Source organism: Ceratotherium simum, chromosome 1 (assembly GCF_057802395.1).
Source record: "Ceratotherium simum simum isolate JZ-2026a chromosome 1, ASM5780239v1, whole genome shotgun sequence".
Lineage (NCBI taxonomy): Eukaryota > Metazoa > Chordata > Mammalia > Perissodactyla > Rhinocerotidae > Ceratotherium > Ceratotherium simum.
Window position 1 is genome coordinate 76,046,774 of NC_141900.1, and position 14,369 is coordinate 76,061,142.

General features: G+C 37.5%; 1 protein-coding gene across 1 annotated transcript in view; it reads left to right on the top strand.

Moving 5' to 3' along the window:
• CFTR (CF transmembrane conductance regulator) overlaps positions 1–14,369 on the top strand; it is a 170,183-nt gene that overhangs the window by 114,158 nt on the left and 41,656 nt on the right. The window contains exons 20-21 of the mRNA XM_004418769.3: positions 368–595; positions 2,446–2,546. Of these exons, the coding sequence (XP_004418826.2) occupies positions 368–595; positions 2,446–2,546 (329 nt within the window). The remainder of the gene's footprint in view (positions 1–367; positions 596–2,445; positions 2,547–14,369) is intronic.

A 14,369-nucleotide genomic window follows, 5' to 3' on the forward strand; every position in this document is an offset into this window, starting at 1 on the left:
AAACTTTTTAAATTAAGGCCTTGAATAAATTGTCTTAAAAGAAAAACATTTTCTCTCAGCAGTGATTAATTTAGGATTAACCAGAAAAATGATGCCCAGTGGTAGCCAAGGAATATGAATAAATAATAGCAGTGATTTTATAATAAGTTCTCATTCATGGTAGCCAAGTCACAAAGGAGGGTAACTCATTTAAAAAATAGTAAATTGCGTCTATTCAAAGTATGGCACCAGAATGAAGAACCTCTCTAACAAATGACATTTGTTGTTTGATTACTCTTTACACTAATCTTTTTCAGGTACATGGTAGTAAGAATTTGCATTATATATTTACGTGATTTGCATTATTTTCCATGGGAATATTTCACAGGCAGGAGTCCAATTTTCGCTCATCTTGTTACAAGCTTAAGAGGACTATGGACACTTCGTGCGTTTGGCCGTCAGCCTTACTTTGAAACTCTGTTCCACAAAGCTCTGAATTTACACACTGCCAACTGGTTCTTGTACCTATCAACACTGCGCTGGTTCCAAATGAGAATAGAAATGATTTTTGTCATCTTCTTCATTGCCGTTACCTTCATTTCTATTTTAACAACAGGTACTATGAACTCATTAACTATTTAGCTAAGCCTTTAATTTAAAACTTTGTCAACCAATAAAACGCTACATTCTTATAGGTTACAAATTTAGATATCTTTAAACAGATTTTTTGGGAGCTTATTAATCACAAAATTTATTGGTTTATTGTTTAACAAATGATTTCCTTGAATTTCTATCGTTTTATTGTTGAACAAGTAATTTCTTTGAATTAGAGCTGTCTGTAGTATTATCCCTGCTGTACAGTTTAAAAAACTGAAACACAGAGAATGTCAGATAACAAATTTGTGATTAAAAGAAAAAAAACATCTCTTGACTCTCATATTGGTAAAGGATCTTGGCTTCAAAAATAACAGATCTCTTTATTAAAGAACTCTCTGCATAGGGGAGAAGAAACATCTACATTTACACAGATATACACACAAAATCCCCCTCCCTGGTAAGTTCTCTTCTTTTAACCAGCAGTTGGTGCAATCCTGGTATACCGGGGCTGTGCCACATGGACTTCATATGGTTTCTTTATTCAGCCCCTTGAATTAACAGCAGGGTTCCTCTGTCCGGTTACAAAGTCTTGGAGAGAATAGAAAATAGGCTCATGTGGCTCAGGGGTCCACCTGTGGTCCACGCAGCTGCTGTGAGGGTCATAGGTTCCCCACATCTGCTGTTCTCTCAGCTAGCGCAGAGGGAAATGACTCTATGAGAGGAATCTAAGTGGGCAGGCAAATGAACTAAATCCTTAGCAGTACAGTAATTTGGGGCAACTTTAAAAAAATATAAAGTTCCTCCTTAAGTTCAGAATTAAAAAATTTTTCCTTTAAGTTATTTAAAACAGGATCACAGAGTGCTGAATGAACAAAGATTTATTAACAATGAATTCAAACCAATATATCATAACGATTAAGGATCAGATGATTTACCGGGGCGGAGGGGTGATAGTCAAAGCATTTAACTCAGGTCCTATCAATCAGATGCCCAGCCAGAGTGAATGTTAGCCATACAGCTAATATTGACCCTGCCCCTGCTGGTCTTCAGCTGTGTTAACTTGTACACATTAATTAACTTCTCGAAGGCCCTCATTTTCCTCATGTGTAAATAGACATAATAATAGTACCTATCCCATAGATTTGTGGTGACTATTAAATGTGCTAATTTGTGCAAAACACTTAGTATAGTGCCTGTCCAGAGTAAATACCCATATCTTATATTATTTATTATTGTTATTGTTATTAAAATTTTATCTTACTCTCATCTTAACCTTCAGAATGAGTAAGATATTGGGACCCTGGATAAATCTTACCTATTTAGAATAAGTGATTTAGTACTAAAGGCACATACCTGCTGTCTATGGTTTGTCTTCCGTTAGAGGAATAGTGGAAGCAAAAATGTGTGGAAGCGCATCTAAGCATCTTCTAGATGCTGCTCAGATGCACCTTTCTCCCGCTTTTGACTTCTCTGTAGAGGAATTCATCCGGACACTGGACTTTTTTGCCATTGTCCATTGTAGTCTTTGAAGGTATTATTACCTACAGAGCAATAGTAGAAGAGATAAACATGGTGTTTACTCAATACCAACAGCCCCTTCAATATCTGAAGCATTTTTAAAAAGGGCAATTCTTTTCCTAATATTCAGTCACTCTTTGGTTTAAAGCATTGGTTGAATACTTACTATATGCCAGGCATTATTACTAGTGGTAGAGGCTGTGGTGAACTGAGAGGACAGATGGTTAAAATCGGCACAAAATTGAAATGTAACTTTAATATAATGTATGCCCTGGGAGAGGTATAAATAAAGTGGTTCACAGAAAAGAGAAATAACGTAAAGTTTGTTTATATCTTTTTTTCCACTTATAGGTGAAGGAGAAGGAACAGTTGGTATTATTCTAACTTTAGCCATGAATATCATGAGTACATTGCAGTGGGCTGTAAACTCCAGCATAGATGTGGATAGCTTGGTAAGTTTTTTTTTAACTTTTATGAAAAAACTCAGGCAAACCAAAATGTATAGTTAATAACATAAGGGACAACCATATACCCAACATCCAGTTTAAGAAAGAAAACATTATGGTTAAATTGAAGGCAACTATGTATCTCTCATTAAACCCATATCTCTTCTTTCCTCCACGTAGGTAGCCCCAGTCAAGCTGTAGTGTTGCAGTGAACATTATTGCACAGTCTCCTTGCCCAGGATTTTTCTAGGACAGATACCCAAGAGTGGCATTGCTGGGTCATAGAATTCACCCATATTCAGCTTTACTAGATGGTGCCAAATTGCTCTGAAATCCTTTGTATCAATTTATACTCCCATCAAGAGAGTATAAGAATTCTCGTAGGTCCATAGCTTCAGCAACAGTTGATATTGTCAGACTTTTTTATTTTGGCAATCTGATGGATGTGAGGTGACTACTAAGGAGACAGGGCAGCTTAATACATTTTTATTGGCCATTTTCGTTTCCTCTTCTTTTAATTGCTTGTTCATGTTGATTGGCCATTTTTCAAGTTATCTGGGTTTTTCTTAATTGGTTTGTAGAAGTTTGTAAATTGTGGATCAGTTGTCAGTTCTGCACATTTAAAACTTGGTCGTCCAATCAGTGGCTTGGCTTATAGTGTCTTTTGATGAAAATAAGCTTTTAAGTTTAATGAGGTTAAATTTATTAATCTTTTCCTTTATGTTCTGTGTTTTTGGTATCTTGTTTAAGAAATCATTCCCTATCTTGGTTTTTCAAATCTATCAGCCTTACATTTCTCACAGTATTTTTTTCTTATTTTTTAAATTTCCAGTCTTTAGTGATAGCTTCTTTCTCATTTCTAGAGTGTTTATCATCGCCTTCCTCGCTTTTTGCTTGACCACTATTGCCACACATTTGTGTACTTTATTGGTGTGTACAGAGACCACATTTTGGTTTTGTTGTTTCTCTTCTCTTGGTTCACCAGAATGCAGAACCTGCAGTAATACATATGAACTCACACTGTTTCAGGGGCTCAAATCCCATGGCAGCAAGAGTGAGAGATACAAGGAAGCAAGGCAGACGTCCCACTTTTATTTAAAAAAACAAATACATAATTTTCAATCAGACTGTATAGTTGGTCTGGATAGCTTCATCATAAACTTCTATTAGTCTATCTGGAGTACTGTATTTAAAATCAGTCATCCACTATGGCATTTGTGGAGAGTCTAGAAACCCAAGTTGAAAAGACTGTATAACACTATTTTCACACTTTTTGCTTAAATTCTTTTGCCATTCTGAGACAGTTCACGTGTTCTCAAAATGCCCACTTTCATTCAGTTGTAAAATTTGTATAATCAATTTTTGTCAGAACACATATCATTATAAAAAATATCTCTAGGAAAAAACGAAAACTTTTAATGCCCTGTTGCCCATGTGTCTTAATATTTTATTTAATCAAAGCATTTTAATAATTCATCAAAACGTAATTTAACCTTAACATGATTTATAGTAGTATAGTACATTCTCTCTTTTCCTTTAACATTGCTTTCTGAGTTTGACCAGCTCAAACTCAAATAGAGTTTTAGTGACTCCATTCATCTCCTCACTTAGCTCTTATGCTTTTGGGGTTGAGTCTCATAAATGTACCTACTTACAAATGTTTCTGTCAGAAAATAGCAGGAGAACAGTAAATAAATATTGTGCTTGCATTTATTTAATTCTTGGTTCACACTTGCTACAATTTTGACTTTACAATTAAAATCCTCATGTACTTCGTCTCTTTCTTGATCTAAAAACATCTCTTCACCTTGTATATACATAATTTCTTTCTCTTTGACATGTTAATTTTACTGTTTATGTAACAGCCTCTACACATTGATGTCAAAACCTTTGTTTGGTGCATTTTCTCTTCTGCATGTCCAATCTCCATTAAAGTTTCTTTAAGGTAGTTTTACTTCTCTAGTTTTTCATGTGGGCATCCTGGGCTTTGTGACCTGTGCTTTGACATTGTGTCTTTCATCTTGGTATAAAAAGATCCTTGCAAAGAACTATTATGTTATAATACAGTCTATGAAAAGTATCAATATTTGCATTTGATCTCATTTTAAAAAGTCATGTTCTTTTGTTTGAATATCAAAGTGATCATGTTAGTTTTCATTTCCCTGCCAGATAGCACAAGTGGTCTTTCCTGGGCCTTCGTGGCCATTTATCTAGTTATTAATTCCCATCACACTGCTTTCACCCAGGCAATGCTAAAGTTATACAGTAATCTCTTTATTTTCACCTGGCATCTGTTGAGACCAGGAGAGGAATAGCTATGCCCTCAAATTTCACATTTATATGTTGTTAACTCTAAAGGTGCCTGTGATCTCTAAAGTAAAAATTCAATGTGTTCTCATTTTACTTTACTGAATTGTTAACTGAATTTAGATCCGAGTTTAAAATAAGAGGGTGTTTTGTTTGACACACAGTTTTAGTTTTTCAGTGCAGGGCTACTCAGAAAAAAAATCTTTAGACTTGGAAAGAATATTTCATTTACTCACCTGGCCTAATTTTGCACAGAGTCAAACATTAACAGAACTGTGAAGTTGTAAAAATGGCAATGATTTTTCTTTTACCGCTCATCCATTGCTTACACCCAGGTGCATAGCTTTCATTAGCTTTCAACCAGTAAAGGTAATATTTGGATGATAACACTTCCTCATCACTACCTCAAGTTGCTTTGTATTTATGACTGACTCATATCTCAAATATCGGCATTCAAACTGACCAACAACCCTTTTATTACATTTTCTGAATAAATTCTTTATTCTCTAAGATAGTTCTTTCCCACCTTCTTGTGTCTTCTCGGGTGCTCCAATAATTCCACCCCCTGCACTCTCAGCCAATGATCTTGCTACATACTTCATAGAAAAAAATAGATGCAACCAGAAAGAATTCCCTCATTTCTCTTCACCAGTTGCACCACACTACTGCACCTCTACTCATATGCTTCACCTTCCCTCTGTGTCTTTACTCCTATATAAAGGCCAGTAATCTGCAATTAACCCCTCTCTCTGGGACCTTTCTCCCTCATTATGGGACATTTCTCCCTAGCATAAAACTACCTTCCCTGGATCTCCAGTTAACACCCCATTTCTTTGGCTTTTTTATAGAAAAACGTCTTGAAAGAGTGCCTGTCTCCATTTCCTCCTCCTCATTCTTTCCACAACCTACTTCGTTTCATTTCCATGACTCATGACCAATATCTTGCCAGCACCAATGTCCCTCTCTCCCTCAACCTCTCAGTGATATTTATGCCATGGACACATCCTTCTTTTTGCGATACCTTCTTCTCTCACTTCCGTGATGCTACTCCCACCTGGTTTTCATGTCACCTTTCTGGTTCCACCTTAGTCCTCTTTGCTGGCTCCTCCTCTTCTTACAGATCTCTAAACATTAGCTATATTCCAGCCCTCTTCTGTCTACATTCTCTCTAGCTGTTGTTAAACTCCATGCTTCCATCCCTCAGTGAATCACACATTCATATCTGTAGTTTAGACTACTCCCCTGCTTTCTAAACATATATCCAACTACCAACTGGACACCTCCATGTGTTCATAAAACACAGTGATGGAATGTCTTCCAGTAGACTTGACATTTTAGGGCATAAGTTCTTGTCCAGAATCTCCTCAAAATACACATGGGGTATTAAGAGAACATTAAAAAGGAACAAAGCTTCTATTCTACCTACTAATTTGTCTAGCTTTATATAGCAGGTCAGAAAAAAAATCACCTGAACATTGTCACCTTATGAACAATATTCAGTTTAATAGGTTGTGAATCACCCCAGAAATTTAAAAAATAATAAAATTATCATAGAGTCTACTTTGATAATAGTTCCCCCTAGGAACCCCTATGTTAGGGGATTTCCAGTTATTTCAATTGATATCACAATGTTTTAAAAACTGTTATTTCTAATTCACTCTTCATTTTAACATGAATTGTGTATATGTCTCTCTATTCATTTCAATTGTATATCTCATACCATTCTGTAGATGGGATGAAAAGAGAAGTGTTAGTTCCTTTTAACTCCATACCTCAAGTACTATATGGATTATAGTTGTTATTACTAAAGCCATTATCTTAAATTTTTTGCATTCTTCATTAAAGAAGCTGTGTACTGATTTATTTTCTTTGGATTCACAAGATGCCTGCCATTTTTAGCACCATAAAGCTTCTCTTTCTCCTATTCTTAACTGCATAAGCATTACGTATCTTAAATAGGCAATGCATACCTAGATCTACCTCCATGAATGAATGAAGATTGAATAAATAAATAAGAGCTAAAGGGTGCAAAGATGATGTTTCAGACATAGCGATATCAAGCCATTTGGTGTGACTGATTAAATTGCCCACACTCATAATCTCATTGTTAGAATGAGGCAGTTGATAATTCCTATCTTTGTAGGGCTGTGTACCACAGAGTGAACACAACTAAAAGATCTGAGCGTGTAAATATTACCTGCTTCCTTAAATCTCCAACTGCAGCAGCAGATAAACCATCACTTTTGCACTGTGTGTACCTAATAACGCAAGACGAAGGAAGCCCCTAGGATGAGCAGGGAAGACTGCATCTGCAGGGCTCACATTTAGATTCCAGTTAATGAGGCTCCAGAAAGTTCTTGCAGGATTGATGCAATCTGAGAAGAGTTTTCTGTCAATAGAAACTCCTTGTGTTTCTCCTTTGTCCTTTTATTGCCCGTGTTTATTTTGAGTTCCAGTAAAGATCAAGTGACTGCTTGTACAATGACCAACAAGAAACCTGATGGGAGGAGAAAAGGGGAACTTGGCTTTTCTTCATTTCTCCTGATGCCTAATTCTCCTGTATTGAAAGTAGTTTCTGCTATAAAAATCTGAGGGGAGGATTCATTTCTCTGATATTTTTTGCCTCCTTTTAATGGTCTCTTGATCATGTCTTTGTTTTCCTGTTCTCATGAGTTTTTGTGGAATATTTTCCACCCATGACCTCTGCCCCAAGACTTCTTTCCATCCCACCTTTCTCTTTCCATCTTGCAGAGTGGCTTTCCATTCTGCATTCCACTCTGGCCTTACCACCAAGAGGTTGTGTGGCCTTAGCCAAGTCATAACCCCCTTGAGGACTTCACTTTTCTCGTTTGTAAAATGAAACAGTTTGCTTAGAAGTTTTGTAAGGTTCCTATCAGCTCTGATATTCTCTCTTCTGAACCCTTCCGATATGAAAGATTTTGACTCCTTTTTGTTTAACAGTTTTATTTATTTATTTATTTATTTTGTGAGGAAGATCAGCCCTGAGCTAACACCTATTGCCAATCCTCCTCCTTTTTTTTTTTCCCCCAAAGCCCCAGTAGATAGTTGTATGTCATAGTTGCACATCCTGCTAGTTGCTGTATGTGGGACGCAGCCTCAGCATGGCCGGAGAAGCGGTGCGTCGGTGCGCGCCCGGGATCTGAACCTGGGCCGCCAGCAGTGGAGCGCGCGCACTTAACCGCTAAGCCACGGGGCCGGCCCCTGAAAGATTTTGACTCTTGACCGGCGTGTATGCAGGCATTATTCCAGATGCTCACAGGAATCACACATATCTGCCACTCTCCCTAAATGCTAAAGTCAATGATTACATTATTTGCCACTGCAGTTGTCAGAGCTGATCAAAGAACTCTGAACTAGTGTGTTAGTAGAACCAACAAAGAGAAAGAAAGTGCCATTAAGATGTTCTTGAGTCTTGAATTAGTAGGAGAGGCTTATGAGAACCCTAATAGACAAGTGGAATGTTGGAAAGTTTTTTGAGCTTTATGCCTGTCACTTTAACTTCCTGGGTTTAGATTTTCTCATTTGTACCAAGAAGGGATGGATTACATCAGAGGTTCTCAACCTGGCAGCACATGAAGAATCTTTATAAAAATATAAATTACTCAGGGTCCTCTCAGACCAATTAAATCAGTTCTCTTGGTCAGGAACAGGGTGACTGGGCATGATGTCTATATTTTTAAAAGCATTCCAGGTGATTCTAATCTGTATCCAGACTTGTGAATCTCTGGATTAAATGACCTCTAAGATTCATTTTAGCTCTAATTTTCTGTGAGTCATGGCAGGGGGTCAGCAAACTTTTTCTCCGAAGAGTCAGATAGTAACATTTTCAGCTTTGCAGGCTATATGGTCTTTAGGGCAACTATTCAACTCAGCCTTTGTAGGGCAAAGCAAATGTAAACAAATAAGTGTGGCTGGATTTGGCCATTGAGCAGTAGTTTTACTGACCTGCGGTCTGTGGGAGAGAATTTACTTTGGAATTGATGGACCATCAACAAATCATTTTTGCCCATCTATAAACCAATTATATATATAAATCTCTACAAGACCTATAAAGGGTGATGTTTAATGACAGAGTACATTTAGGGAAGCCACAATATTTCAAAATTAAGATGCTTAGAGAAAATCTCATTAAAATAGTAAAAACCTTGAGAAAATATTTTGATTTGTTGTTTTAGACTCCTCTTCTTGAGATTTCCTTTGAAATATTTTTAATAGATACCACATAGACCCAATTGCATTCACCAAGCACTTGCTGATAGCCTGTCATATGCTTTTAAAAAATAATAACACCAGACAGAGTGTCAGTTTGTTCAAGTTTGAGTACTAGATTCAATGAGTGATGTCAGACCTTTCACATAGAAGGATAAATTTGAGAGTCTTCCTTTGCCTGTTGGCACACTTAGTACTATGATTACTAAAGCCTTTTGTTGAAAATAGTCACCAACATATTTCATACCTCCGTGTTTATTTAGGATAAGTCTTTTGTCATTAGTTGTAAGGATTTTCTTTGTCTTATGTCAAGAACACTTTCTCTATTACTTCTTGCAGTCAGAAAAAGTGACGTTGATTTGCCACAATTTGTCACAAGTTACGGTATGTAAACAATTTGTGTAGATAGCAAGCTATAATAATTTACAAAGGGTTAGAGTTTATAGTATACTGTAAGTAATTCATTTATGCTGTTAATAATTTACAGCAATACGGTACTTGACTGACTTTTTACATGCTCTAGGAGCATAGTAATAGATGTAGAAAGATAGACCAGAGTTCCAAGAATATGTTTTGAGCAGAGTCTGTTTGCATGATAACCATTATCTCTTAAGTCTACGTGCATGGCCTAAAGATTATGCTAATGCTCTAACATGGCCTTGGGTTTCAGGTCTGTGTTAGCAAGTTCTGATAAGCATTTAGTTTGGGTCTACCAGGAAGGATCTATAATTTAAACACTTGAATCTCCCTTTTATGTACTTCACATGTTGAAAATTTCTCTTGTAAAGTGTGTGATGTTTTTCACATCATGTCAGTTTTCCAGATGATTCTCTTAACATTTATTTCTTACAATCTTCCTGTAACAACCAGTTATGAAGTCTCTTTACACTGTTGCCAGCCAGATCTCAGGCTTCTGAAATATATTTTCTATTATCATGGCTTTGGGGGTATTATGACATGTAGTTTGGGTGTTAATGCATAATTTGGGTGCTCTGGTTTCTAAACAACCAAAAGGATAAAAAGAAATAGAGTAAATAGTTTTGTGAGGGAGAGGAACCTGGCTTCCTGACTCACTCAAGAAAAGATCTTTAAGTCTTCCTCTCCCTCTTTGGCAAAGAAACTGAAAAGGAAAATCAGGAATCATTTTCTTTTTTACTAAACACATCCCTTATAAAGGTAAGGTTGAATTGAGGCTGTGAAGCTGTCTTTTTGTTAAGACCATCACACTCCCGAAAGACTGTTCTCCTGATGCTTAGATTAGTAATTTAGACATTATTATAAAGATAAAGAGATTCAGGGTGTTTTTTGAGGACGATTAGCCCTGAGCTAACATCTGTGCCAGTCTTCCTCTATTTTGTATGTGGGTCACCACCACAACACGGCTTGATCAGTTGTGTAGGTCTGTGCCCAGGATCTGAACCTGCGAACCCAGGCTGCCAAAGCGGAGCGTGCAGAACTTTAACCACTCGGCCACAGGGCTAGCCCCATCAGAGATTCAGCTTTAAAGATTGACTCAGGAGAATACTTGGATCATAATAAATTTAATTAATGAAACCAAAAATTTAAAGCTTGTTATTCTCAAGCAAAAATCCTACCTCATTTTGGCTAAACTCCAACTTTATAGAAGTTTGTACAAATTATATCAAGTTTTCCTCTTCACATAAAGAGTACATTCGGTGTCTCAGTGCCCGAGTCTCATCATTTACCTCTCAAAATCTGAGACAAGTGCTCCCACCTAAGCTGGTGATGACTACAATGAGACTTTCCTGTCAGTGCTGGCCAGACAGAGCTGGCCCCTCATTCTTACTCGGGCAACCCTTTTCTATGCACAGGAAGCAGCAGCTTAAGGTTAAGGAGTTTACTAGTCTCTACAGTTACACTGATAATTGCCAAATCTGAATTTCCATCCAGTTCTATCCTGACAGCTGGACAATGGCACAGAAATTTTTACATATCCCCTGAAAATGTTTGGTAGACATTCTAAAATAGAGAAAGGATTGTTAGGTGAAAAAGCTCAAGGAAAGCAAATAGATGTGACTAAAAATAGTTTGATATGTTGCAACTTCCTTCTAATCCAAATAGCAACATATATTTTCAGGCTGAGAAGCTGAGGGGTACAATTGCAGCCTGGATTACCTGCTGAGATACTCAGCACTGTTATTCTCCCTGCACAGACACTGCTTTGTACATATGAGGTAGAACAATAAATTTATTCATTATTCACAGTGATTTATTAAGGAACTGCACGACACTAAGCACTAGTTGGGGAGGATACAGAAAGGAGTGCTTTGAATAAGGTTACTGTAAAAATAGGCACGGTGGGTTAACATGAAGCCCATGAAACATAAGCTACGGGTCCTCTTGCTTGCGTGGACCCCTTCAAAGGCCCATACTTAATTATATATGCAGAATTTTGATTCTTTTTCTTAAGAAGGGTCCCCCACATTACTTCGGTTTTAGGTTCCACAAAACCTGGATCCATCCCTGGTCAGAGCTATGAATCTTTGGTTATGAAATCGAGTGTACAAGAAATATGACTTTGCTTTTGCTATAGTCGAATTTATTTTCTATTTGAACATGAGTTCCACTGAGTGGAAGGAATAATCTCAGCAAATTCAGAGCTCTTGCTGGAAATGAATCTAAGTTCTGGGTGGAGTTTCCCTGTATTTCCAGAGTGGAGTTTCCAGAATGCCAAGACACTGGGGAGAGGGAGCATCTGGCCTCGGGTTGTCACTTGTCTATGCTCACTGTTTCTGAGGCATTGATGTTCTTATCTGACCTAGAGGTGTACAGTTCAGGTAGATTGAGTTTTTGTCCTTCTGGTCCTGACTGTGAGCTCCCCCTTCATAGCTCTCTCTCAGCTCATCCCTCAGGGATCAAAGAATTGGAATTATTTGGCTTTCTTTCTGCCCTGCTCTGGAAATACAGGGAAATCTGAAGCTACATCAGGTTATCTGTGTCTAGACATGCCCAGCAACCGTTTCTACTCTACTGCTCCCATGCCATGCCAGGCACTGGAAGCTTCTCTAAGACTTGCCTCTTTCCTGGGCTCCACCTTGGAATTGAGGCACAGGCCACCTGTGTTCTAAAAACCCCCAAATCTACTTGAGGATAGAACTAGAGTTCGGGTTGCAAGGCAAGACCCCTTTTAAGAGAAACTGGTATCCACACCCTCTTGTTACCCTCATTCATGACTCAGACTGTGGGGTGAGGAGAGGAGTTATTTCTCATCCATCAGAAGTTCATCCATGGCTACCATTTTTGTGTAAACACTGTGCTTTGAGTCTTTCAAGTTTTGGCTTTTGAAGCTTCAAGCCAACATTCATCTGATTCAAAATTTTCAAACTATTAATCTCTGACTCCGAACGCCAGTTTTTGAAACTTGAAAGACCAGACTTGATTTTCTGTGCTCTGGTTCTGTTGTGGTGTCTCCTTCAAGAGGCAGTGGAGGTAGAATGTGCAAATTGGAAGGCCTGTGAGGTACAACGAATTAGTAATTCATAATATTATCTGGCCACATCATCTATTTAGTAGTGGCATTTCAGTGGCTGCAAACTGACCATAATGCAGATAATGCAAGTGTCTGCACTATCCACCTTTTCTTTGTCTTACCGTCAGAAAAATGTTCTAGCCAAAAAAAAAAAAAGAAAATGTTCTAACCCATTGAACTGAGTGAATGTCTGCTCATATGCTGTGGATGAGTGCCCATTGTTAAGATAAACTTGTTCTCGGTCAGGCCAATTTGACCATGCTGTGGGTAACTGTAATAGCATGTCTGGGGTCACTTTAAACAACTAGACTGTAAGAAAGATAATGAGTTGAAATTTTCATTTTCTAAATTTGATATGTACATTCCATTTACCACATCTGACCTTAGAAGTTCGGGATTCACCCTCAGTGGTGAGCCTCACTAATGGAGAATGTAATTTGCAGTGCTCAAACTCAAATCTTCACCAAAAAAATTGTATACTACATTTCAGAGCTGCCAAAATAGTGGTTTTGAATGTCCTTATTTTCTGATAACACTACATATAATTTTGAGTAGTTTAGATAGCAATATTTAAATGTTTTATTGATTGTGTGGAAATATTAATCTATGAAGGATTTTTGTTATACAGTGTCTTTCTTGACACCCTAAAGCACTTAACAAAGACTAGGTTAGCACTCTTCACAGCTTTGACATACAGAAATGTCAATAGTCTCAATTTTATTTTATAAAGTTAAGCTACACTTCTACATTTATTTCAATCATTTCAAGAGAGTGATGTTATTCTTATGCAGGAATACAATAAGACGTTTTAAATGCATTTGAGGTTTTTCTCGGGCAGTTCCATCTCAGTGATAGTTACAATTCTAATTTATCTTCCAGACATTATATAGACTAGCGGCTCTCCATGAAAATTAATGACAGTGAAATGCAGGAGTATACTTTAACTCAAAGTTAATAAAAAATAACTGAATCAGGATTTAACAACCCCTGAAAATCATCCATAATTTGGAATTTAAAATATTAAATGTAGGCGCAGTAGCCTTTTACTTCCTCTAGAGTTATTTATGATGGATGTGGGTTTGGATACTTTTTACTTCCATTAACAGTGGGTTTGGCTTAAAAGGATTCTCTTCTTAAATCTTGAATAATTATTGAAGATAATTCGAAGATATTTTCAAGATTAAGGCAATCGAAGCACAAAACTACTAGATAGAGGAAAGAACTTCCCAAACAGCAGGCTTGATCAGTGGCATGTGAAAAAAGGCAATACAACTGGATTTGCTAAGATGGAGCTTGTAGTGTTCCAGTGAGGATCAATATCTAAACTCTGATTCCTCTCCCATACTAAAGATGAAGAATTCTTCCCATTTCACCTTTTAGTAATGAAAAATAGAAATAGAAATGCCCCAAATGCATTTCTCCCCACCCTTGTGTTTTTGTAAAAAGAATGATTTCTAATAATCTAAGCTTAAACTATAAATAAGATGATAATAAATTAACATTGTAAAGGAAAAGGTTAAATTCTTGACTGAATGAACCCAGAATCAACAATTACTTTTTTGTGTGTGTGAGGAAGAATAGCCCTGAGCTAATACCTGTTGTCAATTCTCCTCTTTTTTGCTGAGGAAGATTGGCCCTAGGCTAACATCCATGCCCATCTTCCTCTAGTTTATGTGGGATGCCTGCCACAGCGTGGCTTGATGAGCGGTGCATTGTTCCGTGCCCGGGATCCGAACCTGCGAACCCCAGGCTGCCAGAAGCAGAGCTCGCGAACTTAAGCAGTATGCCACTGGGCCGGCCCC